This window comes from Lygodium microphyllum, chromosome 14 (assembly GCF_053477565.2).
Source record: "Lygodium microphyllum isolate KBCC chromosome 14, Lygodium_microphyllum_v1.1.10, whole genome shotgun sequence".
Classification (NCBI taxonomy): Eukaryota; Viridiplantae; Streptophyta; class Polypodiopsida; order Schizaeales; family Lygodiaceae; genus Lygodium; species Lygodium microphyllum.
In genome coordinates this window covers 151,270,159-151,292,231 of record NC_141148.1, presented here as the reverse complement: position 1 = coordinate 151,292,231, position 22,073 = coordinate 151,270,159, and the positions used below count along the sequence as shown (strand labels likewise).

The 22,073-nt window shown below is 41.1% G+C and overlaps 1 protein-coding gene across 8 annotated transcripts in view; it reads right to left on the bottom strand.

Annotated features, from left to right (window-relative positions):
• Nucleotides 1-22,073, bottom strand: part of LOC148026238 (DNA repair protein RAD5A-like) — a 74,086-nt gene that overhangs the window by 19,960 nt on the left and 32,053 nt on the right. For 3 of the 8 annotated variants that reach the window (XM_087693534.1, XM_087693540.1, XM_087693541.1), the window contains exons 2-7: nt 19,247-19,502; nt 18,764-19,143; nt 18,477-18,610; nt 18,259-18,388; nt 17,730-17,783; nt 17,512-17,655 (exon numbers count right to left, since the gene is read on the bottom strand). In XM_087693534.1, coding sequence (XP_087549660.1) covers nt 17,512-17,655; nt 17,730-17,783; nt 18,259-18,388; nt 18,477-18,610; nt 18,764-19,143; nt 19,247-19,502 — 1,098 coding nt within the window. Of the gene's footprint in view, nt 1-17,511; nt 17,656-17,729; nt 17,784-18,258; nt 18,389-18,476; nt 18,611-18,763; nt 19,144-19,246; nt 19,521-19,697; nt 20,239-22,073 lie in introns of all 8 variants that reach the window. The other 5 variants (XM_087693535.1, XM_087693538.1, XM_087693539.1 and 2 more) reach the window with 3 other exon arrangements.

Genomic DNA, 22,073 nt, shown 5'->3' with positions numbered 1-22,073 from the left:
TCCTAAACGACACTCAGACTGTTGTGTTTTGACTGCTTTGCTGCTGCTTGTCATTTGGGAGCTCCCCTATGTTGTGTTTTGCTGATCAAAGCAATTGATCAACTGCCACATCATCACCTTGGGCTGCATTTGTTGTTTTCTCACTATCTTATGCCCATCTGTGACGCTGGATCATGCCCATCTGTGACATTGATCCAGCCCTATACTACTACATTTGCTGCTGCTAGACACTTTCGGAGGCTGCCTGGCTACATTTCGGGATCCATCAGAGTACAACACACTCTCTAGCTCATTATCTCTCCCTTAGTCCTTGAGACACAAGAGTTGAGGTTCAATATTCATCATTGCATATTGTGCTTGTTGCATCAAGCATTGCATTCTATTTAGATTCATTCATGTCATTATTCGTTGTGTTTATTGCTTTCGAGTTACCCTAACCCTAATTGTGTTCCATTATCAATTTGTGCTTTGTCGTATGATTGTATTTGAGTTTTTCTGTTAGGGCATTTCTTTACATGGTATCAAAGCTAGGTACTCTTTGAAGAAACCTAGACCTTCGTTTGAAAGCTCTTCTTAGAAGCCAAGAACTACAATAGGAAAAATGACATCGAACGCTACTACACCTACCCAATCCCCAAAGAACCCTATGCTAAGAACTAATCAAGAGTGGTATCTAGTGCCAACTCCGCAAGGTTCCAACACAGTCGGAGATCCTTCTAACTATGTTGGAAACGTGTATCACTATTTCATCATAGATTAGGAGCTGCAGCTGATCTTGGCTCACATAGCCAAGAAAGTTGGGAATAAAAGTGCATGTGCCTAATTGCCCGTGTATTCATTACATGGACAGTACCCACACACCTATACACTGTAGGTGATCGGCGCCCATCATTGTCACTTATTTTTTTTCTTTCAGTGATATTTGAATAAGGAAAGGCCGGTCACAAATTGTAACTATTGGATTCCCACACACGGTATCTCACTCTTGCTCCATCCGCCATAGCTCTTGCTTCCACTTGTGTACTCCCACTAGGGCTCTACCTTTCAACTGGTATCAGAGCTAACCATTGGAGGAACTTCTTCATCCTTTACTTCAGCCCAAATTCAAAGCTTCAACTCAAGGTTTCATGGCAACCGTTGTTTCTTCTTCCAAAGATACACATTGAGTCTTTCCGTCTCTCGGATTGTTCCAACTTACTCACGGCTTGTCAAGAAGCTTCCTAGAGCTTAGCTAAAGCCTTGTTGAGTACTTATTAAACTAAGGAGCAACCATTTTATCCACTTTCAGTGGATACATAGCATATTATAGAAGTCGTGGACAATTATAGAAGCTTGACAACACTGTCATATTTCGGCCATAACTTTTGCATACGGTATCAGATTTAGGCATTCTATAGCTAGAAACAAAGAGTCCAACAAGAGCTACAGACCTGGGCACTCACAAAGTTGCTTCTGTGCAGTTTTTTGTTCTCTATTTCACACAAATTAAAGCAGTTCTGGTTTGAACAGCAAACAAAAAATTCCATAATGCATCTTTGATGCTTTGGGGATGCTATTTTGGTGCTCAGATAGTATGGTTATGCTTTTGGGACTGATTTGAACTTAAATTTCATTGTCATTTCAATGTTGTAATAATAGGTCAACAAGCATTTATCAATGAAAAACTTCTCAATATGCTATAGCACGCTTTTAAGCTAAGATTTGAACTCCGTTACATTGATCTTGGCTGTGGTTACATACCTTGGTTACTTCAGTGTACGCATTATGGGCTTGAAGAATCTATTGGGTTTTATACTCCTAGCTTATGCTTCATGTGTCTTGGATACTCGAATGCCATGTACTTGATGTTTTGAGTTTGCATTGCTCATTTGGCATTCAATTTTGTTCTAGTGGAAGCTACCTGCACTACTTTGGATGTTACATAGAGCTTTCGATTTATGCAACTTAGCTTAAGCTTACTTTCACCAGCACCATGGGACACTTCATGTACATGCTCTGTTGATATGTATTGGTAGGCTAATTTGATCACTTACTTTGGACCTGGCACTTATATCTATCAATGTGTTGTCAGTGATATTTATATGCTTCTAGGTTATGTATTGAGCTTTGCTCAACGGGTTATGCATTTGGCAGTTCTCTTCTCTTAACCTTGAGATTTCCTATGTACATGATGTCTATGCCTACTGCATGTATGGTTACAGACACACTACAATTGTGACTGTTCCTAGTCTTTCTTTTTTGGTTACTCACAGTTGATTGTTGGCATACTAATGCAGTTTATTACAGCAGCCTATCATTTCAGTTTTATGCATTCTATCTGACGGCAGTGACTTAAATTTGATAATTACTTTATTACAGTTTGTAGACAGCTCACCATTTTGGCAATTTCTCTTGCTTAGCCCTTGATTTGGCTATGATTTTAGGACTGTTTTGCTGTCATTTACAACCACCTGTTTGTCTTGGATTGTGCTTTCATCTCTTGCATTATGGCTAGTGGATCAAATGACAATGCTATCTTTGACATTGAGAAGTTGAATGGCACAAATTATAGCTATTGGAAGGCACAAATCTGACAGGTTCTAGTGCATAAATTGCAAATTAAACCATTAAGACATTGAGGATGTAAAGCCCGAATGCTTTGATGATGAGGATTGGGCTGAATTGGATGAGTTATGTAAATCTACACTCATTTTGTCACTCTCTAAGCAGGTCTACTATAATGTTGTCTCTGACGGGCAGACCACTTGGCGATTACGGGATAAGATTCACAAATGTCTATAATAAGCAAAATCCTACCTCTCAAATGTATTGATTGAAGCAACTAATAGACCTTCGTATCAAGGAGGGAACCTCCATGTCCGCCCACTTAAATAAGTTTCATTCTATTTTTAACCACTTGTCTTCACAGGGGCTTGAATTTAAGGACAATCTTCCTCCCTTGTTCTTGCTAGTTATATTGCCTGAGTCATAGAACACATTCCGTACTGCTATGTATGCAAATATGCCTACTGATGGGCTGAAATTGCAAGATGTAGAAGGTGCTCTCTTGAATGAAGAGGTTAACAAAAAGAATGTCGATGCTTCATGCACCTCTCATGCTTTGATAGTCAAAGATAATAATGCTAGGAGCAATGATGACCGCCGTGGGAGAGACTCTCAAAAGTCTCATTCTCAATCACGTGAATAATCTCGCAATAAGTCTCGTGGTTGTAAGTTCACATTGACTTGTCACTATTGTGGGAAGCAAGGGCATATTCGGCCATAATGCCATAAAATGTGTGATAACAAGTGCAAAGAAAATGAAAAGAATGAAGTGCAAGAAAAGAATGATGATCACAACATTATTCCTAGCAAGTCACAAAGTATTTCACTACTTTCATTGATGATTACTCACATAAGGCCTAGGCATACCCCATAAAGCAAAAATCGGAAGTCTTGGCTACATTTCAGTATTGACTTGCTTTTGTTGGGAACCAGTCTAGGTATAGGCTGAAATGCCTACGATCTGACAATGGGGGCAAATATGCATCTGAATCCTTTGAGCGGTTTTGTGATAAGAGAGGTATCAAGTGTCAGTTGATCGCCCCATACACTCCACCTAAGAATGGCATGGCTAAGCGCATGAATAAGACGATTCAAGAGCGAGTTCTAATCGATCCCCATACACTACTCCTAACTATCAAGTTGCAGAGAAGGTATAGTCGGGAAAACCTCCATCATATGCTCATTTGCATATCTTTGGTTATGAGGCTTTCTGCCATGTTCCCAAGGATAAGCATAATAAGTTGGATCCTAAGTCCGTGAAATGCATCTTTCTTGGTTATGGGGATGCAAGTAAAATGGGCTATCGCGTATGGGATCCACAGGCTCAAAAGATCATCCGCAACCATGATGTTGTTTTCCATAAGGAGAAAATACATAAACAACCTAAGCAGGTTGTTGAGGTACACAAGGTGATATTTCAAAAGGAGCCCCTTGTTATTATACATTGAGCTAGACAACCTGCAATAACCGATGCTCCAGTGGCCGAGCACCATGATATTAGACAAGAGGTACAAGCCCCACAACCTGTTTTGCAACGGCCTACTAGAGATATACGTCAACATGGTCGGTTTGCACCCTCTATACCTTATATAATGGTGATAGATGCTGGTAAGCCTCTTATCTATGATACGCAAAGGTAATAGTTACTCTTGGGAGAGGGCCATGCAGTCAGTATATGCCTCATTGCAAAAAAATCATACATGCAATTTGGTTCCTTTGCCAAGTGGAAAACGTGCTTTGCTATGCAAGTATGTGTACAAGTTGAAGAGTACCCTTGGATGCCCCAAGCCAACCTATAAGGCTAGATTTATTGCTAAGGGTTTTAAGTAGAAGCATGGTGTTGACTTTGATGAAGTCTTCTTTCCTGTTGTCAAGATAACTACCTCTAATATTTCCACGCGATTAAAAATTTAGTTGGTTAGTTCGAAAGTTAGTTAGTTAATTAATAAATTAGTAAGGTTACTAACAAAAGACTAACTAAAGTAAAACTAACTAACATTAACAACTAACAATTTTTATTTAATTAAAAATATATATTTTTTTTAAACAAGTATCATAGTCCGACATTTTTCCCAAATTAACAAGGACCGTAGCTACCCTTCACGGAAGTTACAACGTGAGTAAGAGTTATGAGCCATATTAATCACTAATGTTAATGTGTATAGTATGGATGGTCCAAAAATATTAGATTTTTGGACAAAACTAGCATCTTTAAGATATTACTTATTGTAAATATCCTAAAAATATATAAAAATTTCTAGAGCTGGATGTCATGTAAAAAAAAAAGTGATTTTTTTCAACTAGTTTTGGAGATTTAATACAAAAAAAGAAGGATTGGTAGCAATAAACAGCACTTCGAACAGGAAGAAGAAAAAAGAGTGATCTAGAAGACTTCTAAGCAAGTGTCTTGCAGTTTTACTCCCCTTTCGGAGCCAATGGAACCATCAGATTTATGATTTGAGCATCAAATCACTGATTTTTCTAAGATCCCCTCCACAAAGAGCTCTTTTTCTCAACCACAACCCTTCTTCTCTTGTTTAGCTATAAATATGAGGCATGAGAAACACAAAAGCACCCCGAGAGGCTACAAAAGAGAGGTAGAAAGATACCCCTCCAAAAGATTGCAAGAAGAAGCTTGAGAGAGAGGAGTTACCCCGAGAGGGTGCAAGGCAGAGAGTTAGCTCAATTCCCCCTATCTCGATCTTCGACTAAGCCATCTTCTCTTACTCTCTCCCATCTCAAATCCATTCCTTCTTTATCTCTCGAATCCACTTACGGGCAATGGCCCCCAAGCAAAAAATGTCACGTACGGATGGCAATCCCACACCCAACAACGAAGCTTCAAACGAAGATATCACTATCAATGCAACTACGGTACTAGATATAAGTAATACATTTCCAAATTATTAGATGCTTGCTTTGATTCCCACATGAGATATATTAGGTCCCATACTATGCCGCATAAGAATAGGTCATGAAAATGGATAAATTTCATCGTTATAATTGTAGGATGCATATTCAAGTGCAAGAGTTAAAACTATGAAAAATAAAATTGCACTCGTCCATGTATAATAAACGCATCTACACCTAAGTGACAGATGAAAATGTTATCACGTCTATTCTTGCATTATTTGAAAATACAATTGATTTTGTTGGTTGATCAAACAACATCCTAAATGTTTTTACATTCAACTGAATTGTTGGATTGTCATTTGGATAATTATTCCAAAAGCTTGTGATTGATGGTAAATTCATGGTAGAGGTCTGTGATAACAAGTTGCCATGGGAATAAAGGAATGTTTTCTCAAAGATGATATTAGGATTGAATGCCTTGTTTGTGCTTGATTCTTAAATGGATTAATTAAGAAAATGATATTTTGCATGAGTGGATCACCTCCATGATCGCACTCGGATCAACCCGAGAAGAGCAATGCTCGATTCATGGGCCGAAGGTCGAGTGGTGAAAAGGCCAACCACAGGAATAATGTTTCACTCCTAGACAGCTTGTGGGTCAGGTGAAGCTCTGGACACCTCTTGCTAAGTCCAGAACGGAGATGAAAACCTCTGTGGCCTCAACGTCTGTGCACGTCAAAAGTGTTAGCAGTCATATTTGTCATGCCTTGTCATCTCCTACCTGTGAGCCTCAGTCTCAGTCAGACGAGGACATTAGGAGCCCTGACATGTCTGTCATGTGTTATGATAGGGAAGGCTAGTCACTCTTGATTGGCTGTCTTAGGATGTGTATTTCTTTTTTGCCTCTTTTAGTGGGCAGCCACTGGCTACCCGGCCACTTTTTGGTCACTTTTGTGGGGCGTCCATTTTAGGGCATTTTTAGGATTTGCGCCCATTTTAGGGTTAGGGTTAGGGTTTTTTCTTTTGCCTATTTATAGGCAGACCCCCTCCCCACTTAATCACTTGTCTTCTTGCAGATTCCGACACTCCTTCTCCCCCGTGGTGGTGCTGCCATCATCATCAGCCTGATCTGGTGCCCTCACTGACGTTGTGGGCTGCATGTAAGAACTGATCAGTCTCCTTCCGCCTTCCCATTTGTATTCAGCATTCATTTCAGTCAGTGCAGATTTCTCTTCCTTATTTTCTGTTTTCTCTCTCTCTCTCCCTCCGTATTCGTATTCCCTCTTCCGCAGCGCACTCTCACAAAAAGATCCTATTCTAGATAAAGGATGGATTTTTTGTGGTGCCATGTAATTTGGACCAGTTACTTCTGCAAGACAGAAGGGATATATAATTTCTCCTGTATGGGCAAGACACAAAGATTAACTTGAAGATAAGTTAAGGAACTTGTTTGTCAAAAGGACTACTTGCTCTATTTTTGTGTCACTGCTATAAGTTACGCGAACGAACCATGTTCCCTAAAAGGCTTAATTAAGGAAGCTGATTTTAAATGTCACATAAATATGGTAGGACCTAATTAAATAACTAAAGAATGCCTATTGAGGAAAGCGGGTGGTCAGAACTCCCCACACGTCTGTACTATGGCAAGGTGGTCCCAGAGAACTGGGAGGCTTCTCACAAGGTTTTACCAACGTGGCCCTTAGAAATTGTTAGGTTAGAACACGATTCATGCCATTTTAGGGGACCGGAATGGGACTATACCCTACGGGTAGAGAGGTTGAGCAACGCATCCCTCTCGTTTCCCATTCTTTTTTAACCAACTACGGTATGGATCTGCTTCAGCTTGGGTATCTCTGCATAAAGTAGGATGTCCTAGACCGACGCTAGAATGCTTTCAGGAGACCTTGACCACTAGGAACCCAAATTTCAGGTCGATCCCAGTGGGTTCGGTCGCAAACATTCCGTTGCAAGGCGGACTCGAGAAACCCTAGGCGAAAAACCCCGTAACATTCCATGGGAGTGCCAGGCCGCATCGCTTAGATTTGTCTCCCGATGGACCGCTAAAAACGTGCCTGGACAACCAATACCGGCACATTACAATTGATATCAGAGCAAAACTTCGTAATGATATGCGATTGACTAATGTATGGTTCGTAGACATATCCTAAACAGAATAACCTAAGTGGTATGACTTAATTGTCAAGCACCTTCTGCACCCACGAATGCTCACACGCAAGAGAAGAAATTTCTTCTCAAGTAAATTAAGGCACCTGAGTTTGGTAAAAAATGAATAGATGTTGCAATGGAGGCGAAGATATGGATTGAGTCAAATGATTATTTCTTTGCCACAGGAACTACTTCTACCAATCAAGCAATGATAGCCAAACTTAAGTTAGTTGGCCAGGCTCGGATATGGTGGAAGCAATGATACAAAGATCAAAGTATTTCTGAAGCCGCTATCACTTGGGTTCAGTTGAAAGATGTACGCGGACGATACCTTCCGCCAACCCACCAGACTTTGAAGATGAATGAATTCTTTTAAGTTAAAGCAGCAAGAATTAACCTTGGAAGCTTACTACTCAAAGTTTGTATCCCTACTAAACTATGCACCAACTATGAATATTGCGCAACAAGTATCCAAGTTTTGCCATGACTTGAACACTCCTCTAAACCACCGTCTTGAAGCAATGCGTCCAACAAACTTACAAGATGCATCACTTCGAGCAAAGCCAATCATCCAAAAACTTAATTCGAACAATTGTGACAAAAATGATTTCCAAGATCAGAACAAGAGATGCCGCACGTGCGGAGAGATAGGGCACATCCGTAGAAGATGTCCCAACCGTCGATGCTTCCATTACAATGAGCTAGGACACGTACAAGCAGACTGCCCTGACTTAAGTCCAGAATATATTGAACCTCCAAGAAAACAAAGCTACACAAGTGTAGTCTTTGCATATATAGAGGAATCAAATGAAGACGAAAACCTAAAACCCACTACACCTTTTCAGGATGATTAGAAATCCTAGAAATTTTATCAACATGTAATACAACTCGTATTGGAATAAACCTTACCCCTATAACTACAGTTAAACCGAGTAAAATGAGTTGCCTCAATTTTGAGCCTAGAACTTATAACTGATCAGAGATACTTTAGCAAGGAATGACAGTTATAACTTGGAATGAATTTCTCTTAAGTTATGTTCTTCTCAACTAATATAGATTGGGTCTTACCAGAATGTTGAAGCTTGGAAGTATTCTTTAATATTACAAGCAAAGCCAATTATCCATGGATCTCAGTCCAGATCTAAAAAGAGGACAATTTGGAAACAGAGTTTCCGAGATAATGAACCACTTCGGTCCGCTAAAAGGATCCTGGGACAATTTAGTATAAAGAAGAAAATCCTGCCAAAGACAACCAAGAATCTAGTGACCCCAAGTGATAAAGCTCCACGTTGTTTCTATTGCAAGGAGCTAGGTCATTTTAAAAGGGAATGTCCAAAGCACCCTAAACACCGATGCTCCTAGTGCCACAACATTGAACGTAACCACATCAATTGTCCCCACAAGACTCAAAGAGAACTTGAAAGAACAAGGAATGTGTTGAGCTAAAATATGCATTACTTTGCTGATTAGCCTCTTAAACAGTCCTAAAACACACTAAAAATGCTCTTTTAGAGTAAAACCCTAAAACGGGGAGCAGTTCGAGAGAGTTCAGTGGAAACCCTAAAACAAGGAGCAGTTCGAGAAAGTTTAGTAAAAACCCTAATTTTTGGGGCGCCCTTCCACATCTATAAATAGACAGGCTGCCCCCATTCAGTAATCATCCTTGTTTTACAGGTTACACCAGCCCACACACCCTCTGCTGCTGTTGGCGCCCAGTCTCCAGCCTATAGCCTGCCTCCATCTGCTGTCCAGCCATCATCGACTGCAACCACATCATCTTCATCCTGTCCATTGCTGTAGGCGACTGCTCCAAACTGTCCCAGACTGCTATTCAGCCTGTTGTCCATCATCTCCAAGGTCAGCCAGCCTGCGTTTTCAGCATTGCAACCCCTAACACTCTCAGACACTGTTTCCGCCTGCTGTTTACAGCAGACTGTGCACAGTTTCCAGCCCCCAATCGGTGGTACACTGCTGCGTTTACTAGTTTCCAACCTCCAGACTACTGCGTTTTGGTGACCAGCCTTCTGCCATTCACTATTCAGCACTTCTACACTCCAACTGGTGGTCACAAACTTGGGATCCGTCTACGGTGGACGTCACACTCCGACATTGCTCTGCCCTTGAGCACACTGTACACTCTTACATTCATTTACAGCATTCATTCACTTCAGAGTTGTGTTCTCTCTCTCCCTTCTTCTGTTTGTGTTTGAGTTTTGAGTTTTGCGTTTAGGGTTTGAGTTTTACCCTCTGTGTCTGTGTCTGTGTCTTTATGTTTCTATCGTGGTCGTATACTCTATGTGTCCTCAGTGCAAACCCTAGCAGTCTTCTTAACAGAATGGAGTTGCACAAGTGATCCTGAATCTACCATAACATTATCAGATACTTAGAAACAACCTAGAAGATATTCATGAGATGTAACTATAATAAATTTTCTCTTGAAATTTGGACTCGGTTATTGTTCAAAAATACCGCATGCTTATGAGTGGTCAGAGTGTCGCAACGAATGCGTGTTGGGTCTTAACCCACAGGCTCTAGAATGAAACCCCCAGTTTCTCTCGAGATGAGGACATCTCGATTTCTCTAAGGGGAGGAGGATGTAAGACTTCCACGCAATTAAAAAGTAAAAGATTGCTCTTTTGTTTCGTTATTCGTAGCCAATCAAAATCCTTTTGGTAACAGTCATTATTACGACATACTAAAAACCTATAGAATTCGAAAAACTTGCAGAAATCTCCCGGATTGCTATTCATGGATCGTAGATGAATCTTATTCATCATCTTTAATTAGTTGATTAGTTCGAAAGTTAATTAGTCAATTAATAAGTTAGTAAGGTTACTAGCTAAAGACTAACTAAAGTAAAAACTAACAAACATTAATAACTAACAATTTATATTTAATTAAAAATATTTTCTTTTTAAAAATCAAGAGTCATAATCTGACATTTTTCTCGGATTGACAAGAACCGTAGCCACCCTTCACGGGAACGAGAGTTATGAGCCATATTAATCACTACTCTTAATATGTATAGTATGGATGGTCCAAAAATATTAGATTTTTGGACAAGACTAGTATATTTTACATATTACTTATTGTAAATATCCTAAAAAGATATGAAAATTTCTAGAACTCAATGTCATGTTTTTTTTTTATAAATCAAGTGATTTTTTTCAGCTAGTTTTGAAGATTTAATACAAAAAAAGAATAATTGGCGAAATCGCACGCGCCGCGATCGCAGTTTACAAGCAGTAAACAGCACTTCGAACAAGAAGAAGAAAAAGAAGTGATCTAGAAGATATCTAAATAAGTGTCTTGGAGTTTTATCCCCCTTTCAGAGCCAATGGAACCCATCAGATTTATGATTTAAGCAAACAGATCACTGATTTTTCCAAGATTCCCTCCACAAAGAGCTCTTTTTCTCAGCCACAACCCTTCTTCTCTTGTTTAGCTATAAATATGAGGCATGAGAGGCACAAGGAAGCACAAGGAAACCCCGAGAGGCTACAAGAGAGAGGTAGAATGATACCCCTCCAAGAGATTACGAGAAGGAGCTTGAGAGAGAGAGAGAGAGAGAGAGAGAGAGAGAGAGAGGAGTTACCCCGAGAGGGTGCAAGGGAGAGAGTTAGCTCAATTCTCTCTATCTCGATCTTCGACTACGCCATCTTCTCTTACGCTCTCCCATCTCAAATCCATTCCTCCTTTATCTCTCGAATCCACCTGCGGACGATAGCCCCCAAGCGAAGAATATCGCATGCGAATGGCAATCTTACAACCAGCAACGAAGCTTCGGGCGAGGGTATCACTATCAATACAACTACAGTACTGGATATAAGTAATACATTTCCAAATTGTTAGATGCTTGCTTTGATTTCCGCATGAGATATATTAGGTCTCGTACTATGCCGCAAGAGAATAGATCATGGAAAGGGATAAATTTCATCTTTATAATTGTAGGATGCATATTCAAGTGCAAGACTTAAAACTATGAGAAAGAAAAATTGCACTCATCCATGTATGATAAACTAAGTGACAGATGAAAATGTTATCGCGTCTATTCTTGCATTGTTTGGAAATACAATTGGTTTTGTTGGTTGATCAAACTACATTCCAAATGTTTTTATATTCAACTGAATTGTTGGATTAACATTTGGATTATTATTCCAAGTACTTGTGATTGATGGTAAATTCATGGCAAGGATCTGTGATGACAAGTTGCCATGGAATAAAGAAATGTTTTCTAAAAGCTAATATTAAGGCTGAATGCCTTCTTTGTGCTTGATTCTTAAATGAATTAATTAAGAAAATGATATTTTGCACGGATGAATCACCTCCATGATCGCTACGGATTAACTCGAGAAGAGCATTGCTCGATTCATGGGCTGAAGATCGAGAGGTGAAAAGGCCAACCACGGGAATGATTTTTCACCCCTAGACAGCTTGTGGGTCAGGTGGAGCTCTGAACACCCCTTGCCAAGTCCAGAACGGAGATGAAAACCTCTATAGCCCCAACATCTGTGCATGTCGGAAGATCCTATTCTAGATAAAGGATGGATTTTTTGTGGTGCCATGTAATTTGGACCAGTTACTTCTGCAGGACAAAAGAGATATATAATTTCTCCTGTATGGGCAAGAGACAAAGATTAACTTGAGGATAAGTTAAGTAACTTGTTTGTCAAAGGGATATATAATTTCTCCTATATGGGTAAGAGACAAAGATTAACTTGAGGATAAGTTAAGTAACTTATTTGTCAAAAGGACTGCTTGCTCTGTTTTTGTGTCAGTGATATAAGTTACGCGAATGAACCATGTTTCCTAAAAGGCTTAATTAAGGAAGCTGATTTTAAATGTCACATAAATATGGTAGGACCTAATTAAATAACTAAAGAATGTCTATTGAGGAAAGCGGGTGGGCAGAACCCCCCACGGATCTGTCCTACGGCAAGGTAGTCCCAGAGAACTAGGAGGCTTCTCACAAGATTTTACCGACGTGGCCCTTAGAAATTGTTAGGTTAGAACCCAATTCATGTCATTTTAGGGGACCGGAATGGGACTATACCCTACGGGTAGAGAGGTTGAGCGACGCATCCCTCTCGTTTCCCATTCTCTTTGAACCAAGTGCGGCATGGATCTACTTCAGCTTGGTTATCTCTGCATAAAGTAGGGTGTCCAAGACCGACGCTAGAATGCTTTCAGGAGACCTTGACCACTAAGAACCCAAATTTCAGGTCGATCCCAGTGGGTTCGGTCGCAAACATTCCGTTGCAAGGCGGACTCGAGAAACCCTAGGCGAAAAACCCCATAACATTCCATGGGAGTGCCGGGCGGCATCACTTAGATTTGTCTCCCAATGGACCGCTAAAAACGTGCCTGGACAGCCGATAGACAAGCACATTACACTACCCTACACTTGGTTTTAGCTTTGGTTACATAGCTTGACCTAGACCTCTATCAGATGGATGTCAAGACAACTTTCTTTCATGGAGACTTGCATGATAAGATTTATATGTAACAACCTAAGGGCTTTTACAAAAAAGGCACAGAACACTTGGTACAGAAAGAGCCTTTATAGCCTAAGCATGCATCTAGGAAATGGTACCACAAGTTCGAGACTTTCGTGCATTCATAGAGATATACCCACAAAGATATAGATCCGTGTTTATACACAAAGAAGGCCCATGATAGAAGCCTTATGATTTTGGTACTCTGTGGATGATATGCTGATTGCTGCTCATGATGAGTTGGATGTCTTGAAAGGTCAGCTCAAGAAGAGCTTTAAGATGAAAGACATTCGACAAAGGCCTCACATATTCTTGGGATGCACATCACACGTGATTGCTCTAAGGGACTTCTTTACATGTCACAAAAGGAATACATCCAAAAAGTCCTTGACGGTTTCATATGCACGATGTTAGGCCTATTGGCTGTCCTTTATCTTCTTATGTAAAGATTAGTCAGGCCAATTGTCCACAGTTTGATGAGCAGAAGACCGAGATGCCCAAGATCCCTTATGCATTTGCAATGGGCAATTTGATATATGCCCATGATAGCCACTCATCCTAACATAGCATTTGTAGTGGGAGTTATAGCATGCTATATGGCTACACTTGGCAAGTGACATTGGGATAACATCAAATATATCATAAGGTAACTTAAGGGCACTGCAAATATGTATATATTTTATGATGGCCAAGATATAGGATTCATGGAATACACTGACTCTAATTATGCAAGACATGTAGACAATAAAAAGTCCACCTCTAGCTATGTCTTCACCTTTGCTGGAGGCGCAATTTTTTAGATGTCTAGGGTGCAAAAATGCACGGCCCTATCTACTACAGACGCAACCTTTTTGCACCACCCACTACAAAGGCAGAGTATATTACAACCACTGAGGCTTACAAGGAGGCTCTCTCGTTAGTAGGTTATTTGGTCATAGACCTTGGTATTACTGATATGGTCCCTACACTGCATTCGGATTCTATGAATGCCATTCAATTGGCCAAGAATCGGGCCTTTCATGCCAAGACAAAGCACATTGAGGTGTGTTATCACTTCATTAGGGAGTGTCAAGATCTTGACTGATATGAATCCTGCAGATCTCCTCACTAAAAGTCTCTCAACATAATGTTTTGCCTTCCTTACGAAGATGATAAACGTAGGATGAGATGATGTCTATTCCTCATCCTGTTGTACTTTATGTACTTTTATACGTTGTCACTTTTTTCTTATTCTCTCCTCACTAGAGGCACATTTGCCTTTAAGTGGGAGGTTGTTGAGAGTAAAGGTGCATATGCCTAACCATCCATGTATTCATTACACTGACAATACCTGCGCACAAGTACACTGCAGGTGGCGGGAGCCCATCACTGTCACTTCATTTTTTATTCTTTCAATGACATTTGAATAAAGAAAGGCTGGTCACACATTGTAACTATTGGAGCCCCTATATACGTTGTCTCACTCTCTTGCTTCATCCGCCATAGCTCTTACTTTGCTCTTGCTTTTGCTTGTGCACTTACACTAGGGCGGTATAGGCACCTGTGCCTAACCAGCCGTATATTCATTACACTGACAGTATCCACATACTTGTACACTACAAGTGTGTGGGGACGCCCATCACTGTCACTTCATTCTTTATTCTTTCAGTGACATTTGAATAAGGGAAGACCAGTCACACATTCTAATTGTTGAAGTTCCCATATACGGTGTCTCACTCTCTTACTCCATCCACCATAGCTCTTGCTTTTGCTTATGTGCTTTCACTAGGGCTCTACCTTTCAAGGAATACCAAAGAGCTACATTAGCAAGCCTTTAAACAACAATTGTATGAAGAAGGTATACTTGATTCTTTCTCATCAAATGTAGTACATAAGTTTGAACATATTGCAAGGGCATCAAGACCTCCATTAGGGTTGGGACCCCCTCTTGAAAAAGAGATCCAAAGTATGTTCCCTATTTTCAACCTCTCTCTCCTACTTCAATGCAAGATACACAAGTTTCTACTTTTGTCCCTTTATTTTTTTCTTTTTCTTCAAGGAGATGGTACCCAACCAACAACCACTGTCTCTTGATGAAGAGAACTGCCAAATCATAGGCCGCGAAAGCCACTAGACCCAAAAATGGATGGGGAAACCTCTATAGCGCATTGTAGTGGTCTCCAAGAGGGCTTATCACCTCATGGGATCTTAGAGCCTCCTTTTGCTCACAAAGACTTAGTGCACATCATGAGCATCTTATTGCCTTGAGCATAAATATCGGATAGCCAATGCAATAGGCTCTCTTGTGGCCCAAAAGGGTGAGATGACACAGGAGTGCTAGGGGGAAGACGCACATACTTGTGGGGTAGGGAACAAAGGTCAATGACAACAATCTTCGGTAGTATTACCATTCCTGCCGCAAGAGAAGCACCCAATCAAGGTAAATGTTGAATGATGAAGGACAGCTATAGAGAGAGCGGAACGCAATCCTCAAATGTAGTTGAAGAGGAGAGAAGATCACCAGCAACCATTGCACTCCGGAGTCAATAGGACAACACGGTGGCCTACCTCTGACTGAATTGTAGCAAAAGAGAGCCTCCCAGCACCAAAACAGGGCAACAAACAGCCTGGATGCCGGCCGGGCTGCAAAACGGAAATGTTGGAGGCTAAGAAAGATGATGCCTACATCAATCTAGTGTCCGCCAATCAACTTGAAGGTATAAACCAGCTAGACGGCAACATCTAGCCAGCAAATGCAGCCTACAATGGGTGGAATTTCAGACCACCAAGCATCAAACAACTGTGAGGGATCATCCATGAACTCAGTTGTCCTCCTAGTAGGGGTATAAACAGCAATGGAGAGGTTGAGGAACACATTGGAGACTGACAGAAGAGAGTAATCTGATGAAGAGAGTCAATGAATGAATGTGTAGAATTAAGCGAGTCATTGTTCTATTTATAGGCATAGACAATCTCGAGTGGCGCCCCAAAATGTGGCTATCCAGCCCTTTTTGTTAATGAATGGGTTTCTCAACATTCATCTCCTACCTATTAGCCTATCTGAGTCAAATGAGGACATTAGGAGCTCTAACACTCAATCTGGATTCTGTCATGTGTTTTCAAGGAGGAGACCACTCTTTCTAAATCATACTTTTCTTTTTCGGTGAGTTTCAGGTGTGTTCACATTGCCAAAGATCAGTTTCCAACCCCTTTGCATTTCTTTTCAGCGGCAGAATGATTTGTTCACACCTACCAAAGGCAATCAACATCATTATATTGCAATCCACTTTTTTATTTTCAGCAGCATTTCCTGCATTAAATAATGCAGGTTGGCCAATTTATTTGCTGATCAGCCATTTATAGCTGTTCCCTCACTTGGCTGGTCCTTCTGCTTTTCAAGTTTTAGCACTCTCAGACATTCGGGGACTCTCCTCCATCTTCTAGTGCTGCCTTCCATCATCAGCTTGATCCAGTGCCCTCACTAACACTTTGGGCTGCATGCAGGGACTGAGCAATCCACCTTTTGTATTCAACTTTCATTCAGATTCAGTGCAGAGTTTCTTCTTCCATTCTCTTCTTTCATTGTAGTCTTTCTCTTCCCTTCTCTCTCCTTGTTCATGTTGTTCTTCCATTGTGCACTCTTACAAGTTTGTGCTCACATCTCATGTATATGGATTCCATGGCCTTTTCTTAATTCTCTAAGTTCAGTTCTTGCTTCTTTTGTCCATACCACTCAGTGTTCACCAGCTGACTTCTACTACTTCCATTGTGTATCTCATTCTCACAGAATCAACGACTGGATGCATGCTGATCAGATTACCTTCACCTAACTGCTATGTAAAACTGTGTTGTCAGCATGCCATGAGGACATCTAACATTTCTAAATATATTTCTTGTTACGGAGATTTTGGACCTTTCACTGTTCTAAGTCCATTCGTGTAGTCTGCAAGAGATAGACATCAAGATGGACCTGACATCCTACCGAAAAAGCCAGAGCTAAACCACATAGGGTCTCAGCCCTGAGCTTTGAAACCATGTATAGATTCGGGAGGGCTTAAGAGAAAATGGGAAAGAGAGTGCACGCATGGGTGCTTTGTCAAGAACATGCTCAATGTGTCAATTAACTCACGACAAGAATCTAGGGAAAGACTCTAGAAAATTGTGAGCGCCCTAATTTTGGCTCTACTCCAGCACTTTATAAGAAGTTATCTAGACTTTGTTGCTCCAGTAACAACCTAGTTTGAAATCCTATCAGCTGTCTATGCAAAAAAGAGAAAGGGTTAAGCTGATGAACTAACCCATGCCAGCCACACAGCCAATGACCCCCCCTAAACCACCATAAATGTAAGATCTGAAAGAGAACAAAGCATCAAAGAAATGAGGCTTATTGCAGACCACTTCACTATGCAGATTTAATGTCAGAACTATCTCTAACCCAAACTTGTGAAAAACTTTGAAGCCTTGATATACAAACCTGTAGTTCGCGTGCATCTGATGTTCCAACTAAATGATCAACATCACCATCAGTTAAACACTCCTCTCCTTGTCCTTCTGCTTGTTGAGGTGTACCAGAGACCAGTTTCAGTCTTTTTTCAGCAGAAAACAATGGGATCTGACCCTGCCCAAAAAAAAGGATTTTGTACTAACACTACAACAATTTCAGCTACAACCTATAAATATCCATATTTCTACCTCAGAGTCCAAAGAATGTTTTCTGCTATATATGTCCTCCGGGGTGAATTCTGCCTAGCAGAACAAGAATAATTAATCAAAAACGGATGATTAGTTATGAAAAAAAAAAAAGACACTGTTCTTTTTCAGAGATAAGGTATACACATCCAAACACCCACATGAAGGAATGGGGGAGAGGGGCTCATTCCTATGCACAGATAGGATAGCTAGCATGCCATGAAGAACAGAGCTTGATCACACTGGGATCCTCCTCCTTAGTGACCCTATCAAGGAAGCGGACCAAACAAATGCACGCGTGGGCAAGAGCCTGGACTCACCCAAACATACCATGCAAATATAGTGTCCAACCCAAGTGATGCCACCAAGCAAGACTTGAATCCACAACCTCGTGACTCAAAAAAAAATCCATAATCTGTCCAAACTTTTAACTGCTAGGAATCGCCTTCATGACAGTAATCACATAATTTTAAACAGAACATGTTTCAATATACCATTGATGTCAATGTATGTCATAAGACCTGCCTCTAACCTTTTTAAATGGGCTTTTCCCAAGCAAGTGGAACAAGGTCGGGAGTGGATGAACAGTTCCTTCAGATGAAGTGAGCAAAGCTGAAGAATGGCCATGTTGCCGCGTGAAAAGAGAGCTGTGTGCATATACTCTGCATGTAACAAAATAAGAGACCCAAGCTAGCATTCAAGCTCTTCTAAAAAATGCTCCCTCTTGTCCTTTTTTCATTCATTACTTACTTCAAACTCAAAGTTATGTTATCCACAAGCGAGAGAATCTCAGGTGCTGCCTTGCAGAGACCTTCAACCTTCAGTTTATGTGCTGATACCAAAGGTATCAAGCATCGGGCCCAATCTCCAGGAAGGCGACCAATCTGCCAAAATAGAAGATTGTCTGTGTTAGAACAGCCTGTCCTGCTATAGAAGCATTCTCATCATGTAATGCTGGCAAATTGGTTTACCTTTTGTTAATTTGAGCAATAACGCAGTCACAGCACAACTTAAGTAATGTAAGGAAACCAATATACCTCTCCACAGTTTTTGGTTGAAAACCTCACAATTTCAGCGCTTGAAGATGTTCCCCTTCCACGTCCCCAAGAGCGTGAGACAGGCTTGCCAGTTTGGCTTGGTGCTCTTGGGAAAGAGAGAGAGACTTCTTCTCCTTCTTTCAGCTTAGAACCTTTGCATGTTGAGAACCCAACAGCTTCAGCATCACCAAGGTACCACCAGTCATCTTTTGTGAGGTCCTTGGGCTGACATATTTCTACTACTTCCTTGGATGCAAGTCCAATTACTCTCTCAGTATGATCATTCATACATAACGATTTTTCCTCTGTTAACCCCATTGCTGGGGAATGGCTGCCATTTATGTACTTGTTGCAGTTAGCTGGCAAATCTCCACCTCCAACTGAATCATCCAGTTCAACCAAACTGATGAAAATCAGCACATATTACTACTGCCACATTAAAGAATTGTGGCACACTGGATCAATTAGGGGGAATGTCCATACCTGTTCCTGGAACAAAAGTGTTTTCATGTGAAGCAATTGAGTATCTTTGATCCACACTAGTGCTACGAGTTGGTTCCTGATAAGAGCTGCTTATTGTTGTGCTCTTGAAATCAGGGGTATCAAACAAGATATTTATTGCAAGTGTGACATCATTCCTTGCCAAATGAAGGGCACGAATCAAATCCATATCAGATGGCCCAGACCCCAAGACTGATCGCATCGCTTGTAAATTTTCACTACAGCCCTTAGGCGCCATCTGTCAGCAATTAAAAAACTGGTCCACTTCAGCAGTAACCAGTCTTAAGCACATAGAAACAGAATAATATCACCAACTATCTTTAACTGCCACTAATAATCATTCCCTTTTTGAGATAGCAAAAAATCATTACATAAAGTGCATGGTTAGATTTCTAGTTTAACCTGCTCAAGGGTCAATGGTCTAGGTGGATACCTCAGCCTATATATTCAGGCCCTATCACTTGTACTTTCATCAAAAACTATCGCATCAATCTATTCAGCTTGTTGTGTATTCTCTCTCTCTCTCCACATCATGGAGCTTCACCCTCCATAGCCTACTGGTCCATCTTCATGAGCTCCATACCAAATGGTGGTATCAGAGGAGGAAGTGAATTTGCTGAAGAAGAAGAAGAAGTGTCCAACGCTGCAGTTCACCTGCCCCTGTCCTGCCAGCTCAGCCTGCACACAACTCAGGACGCTGCTGCCACAGAGCAGCAAGAAGAAGAAGAAGAAGAAAAAGAAAAAGAATATGCGTGCCCTGTCCTGTGCAGTCGCCTGCTGCCACGCTGACTGTCACTGTGCAGTGAGCCCTGCCTGGTGCCCTTCAAATCTGCCTGTGTGGCTCGCCAGCCTGTCTGCCCGCAGACATCTTGAACTGTCAGACGCAAGGTTGACGTGTCAAGCTGCCCAAGTGCCAAGCCTGTCCCTGGTCAATGTGCTCATTGCAATCACCACTTAGCCTCAACCATTCTCTCCTGCCAAAGATAAGGTTTTAATTAAAACCTTATTAATTAAATTTTAAAACTTTTACGTTAAGGGGCAGTTCATGCACAATTTGGGGGTTTGCAGCTGTGATAAAAATTCCTTAAATTTATGAACAAAATTTGGGGCATTTTCAATCTGAGCCCGAATTCTCAAATTTTCTTCTCTGAACTAAGGGGCAGTTCACATGAAATTGGGGATTTTTTATTTTTATCAAATTTTCTCGTCATCCACCCAATAAAATTCGGGCTTTTCAAATCTGAACCTACTTTCTTCAAATTTCTTCATCAAAATTTGATGCTTGTTTCAATTTGAGCTCTAACCATGGCATCTACCATCGAGATGTCAAGATATAGCATCACAATTGAAAAATTCTCAAGCGTCGACTTCTCCATCTGGAAGACAAAGATTCACCTCATGCTTATGTGAGAAGGCACATGGAGAGTCATCTCCACTAACAAGCCAGAGCACGTTCGGAGGAACACACAACTTCATCAAGAATGGCTCAAGAAGAACGAAAGCGCACTCGCCATCATCGGGCTCGGCCACTCTAACAACCTTCTTCATCACCTTAATCTTACAAAAATGACAAAAGAGGTATGGGATGGCCTTCAAACCACGTTTGGGAGAGAGAGTAATAATTCAAATTTATTTGTAAAGATGCGATTATTTAGTATCTCACTACAATCCTTCGGAGACTCTTTAAGCAGCATCTCGATCATTTAAGTCTTCTTTACCAACAATTGACCACTCTTATTAATAGCCCAATGAAAGAAGCACAATTCCATGAAACCATAACAGCTCTCAAGGTGGCTCAAAAGATGAAATATAAAGAAATGGTTGTCGCCATCCTTTTGGATGACAAAAGGCGCAACAAAGATGCTAACATAGCACCGGCAACCGTTTACAAAACAACCGCCCAAGCGTCCTTGTCATCAACACCCTCTAGTGGTTGGGTTAGCTTGTTTGTGTTGTGATGTGTTAGATCTAACCATTTGTTTTCGTTCTCCCCACAAGACACAATTAGTTGAAAGGCTGCAAACCATTACTATTCTCCACACCCACAAAAATAAAAGAGTTCAATGTGGTTCCATCCACCTTTGCAAGACTTGGTAAGCCATTGGACAGCCAACAAGTACCCTTGTCCGATGCCTTGTCCTCTCTAGGATGACTACTCGGACTCCTCCCTGGTAAGATAACCATCGCCTCTATAGCCTTAGTAGGCCACTGGGAAACCAATGTGCACCCTTTGTTTGATGCCCCAACTACTTTGGGGTGAGACGTCTTGGGGTTAAAAAATGGGCTTGAGCTTTTCTTCCAATCCCTTCTTGGTTCTATTTTGGGCCTAAGAGAGGGTGTTGAGCTAAAAATGCATTACCCACTAATTAGCTCTTTAAAACAGCCCCAAAATAGTAAATTACTAAAAGTTTCGTTAAGCAGGGAGCAGTTCTAGAGTGTCCCACATGCAAAACCTTAATTTGGGGGGGATCCTTCTGCATCTATAAATAGACAAGCTGCCCACCATTCAGTCCCATCCATGTCTGGTAGGTTTAAGCCATCAACCCTCTTCCACTAGCTGCCTAGCCCCCAACAACTGTTGCTACATGGTCTATCGTTGTCACCCAACCTCCCATTGTTGCCAATGATCAGCTTCCATCATCTACATCAGGCCTTTTTTGTGTTTTCAGCAATTTTCTTCATCAAACTCTGCTCCAACTAGTGGTTGCTGCACTCAGGATCCATCTCCAATGGACGATATACATCGGCACCTCCCTCAATCGGCTCCCACGAGAGCCACCGACTGTTAGACAACTCTACCCTTTAGCAT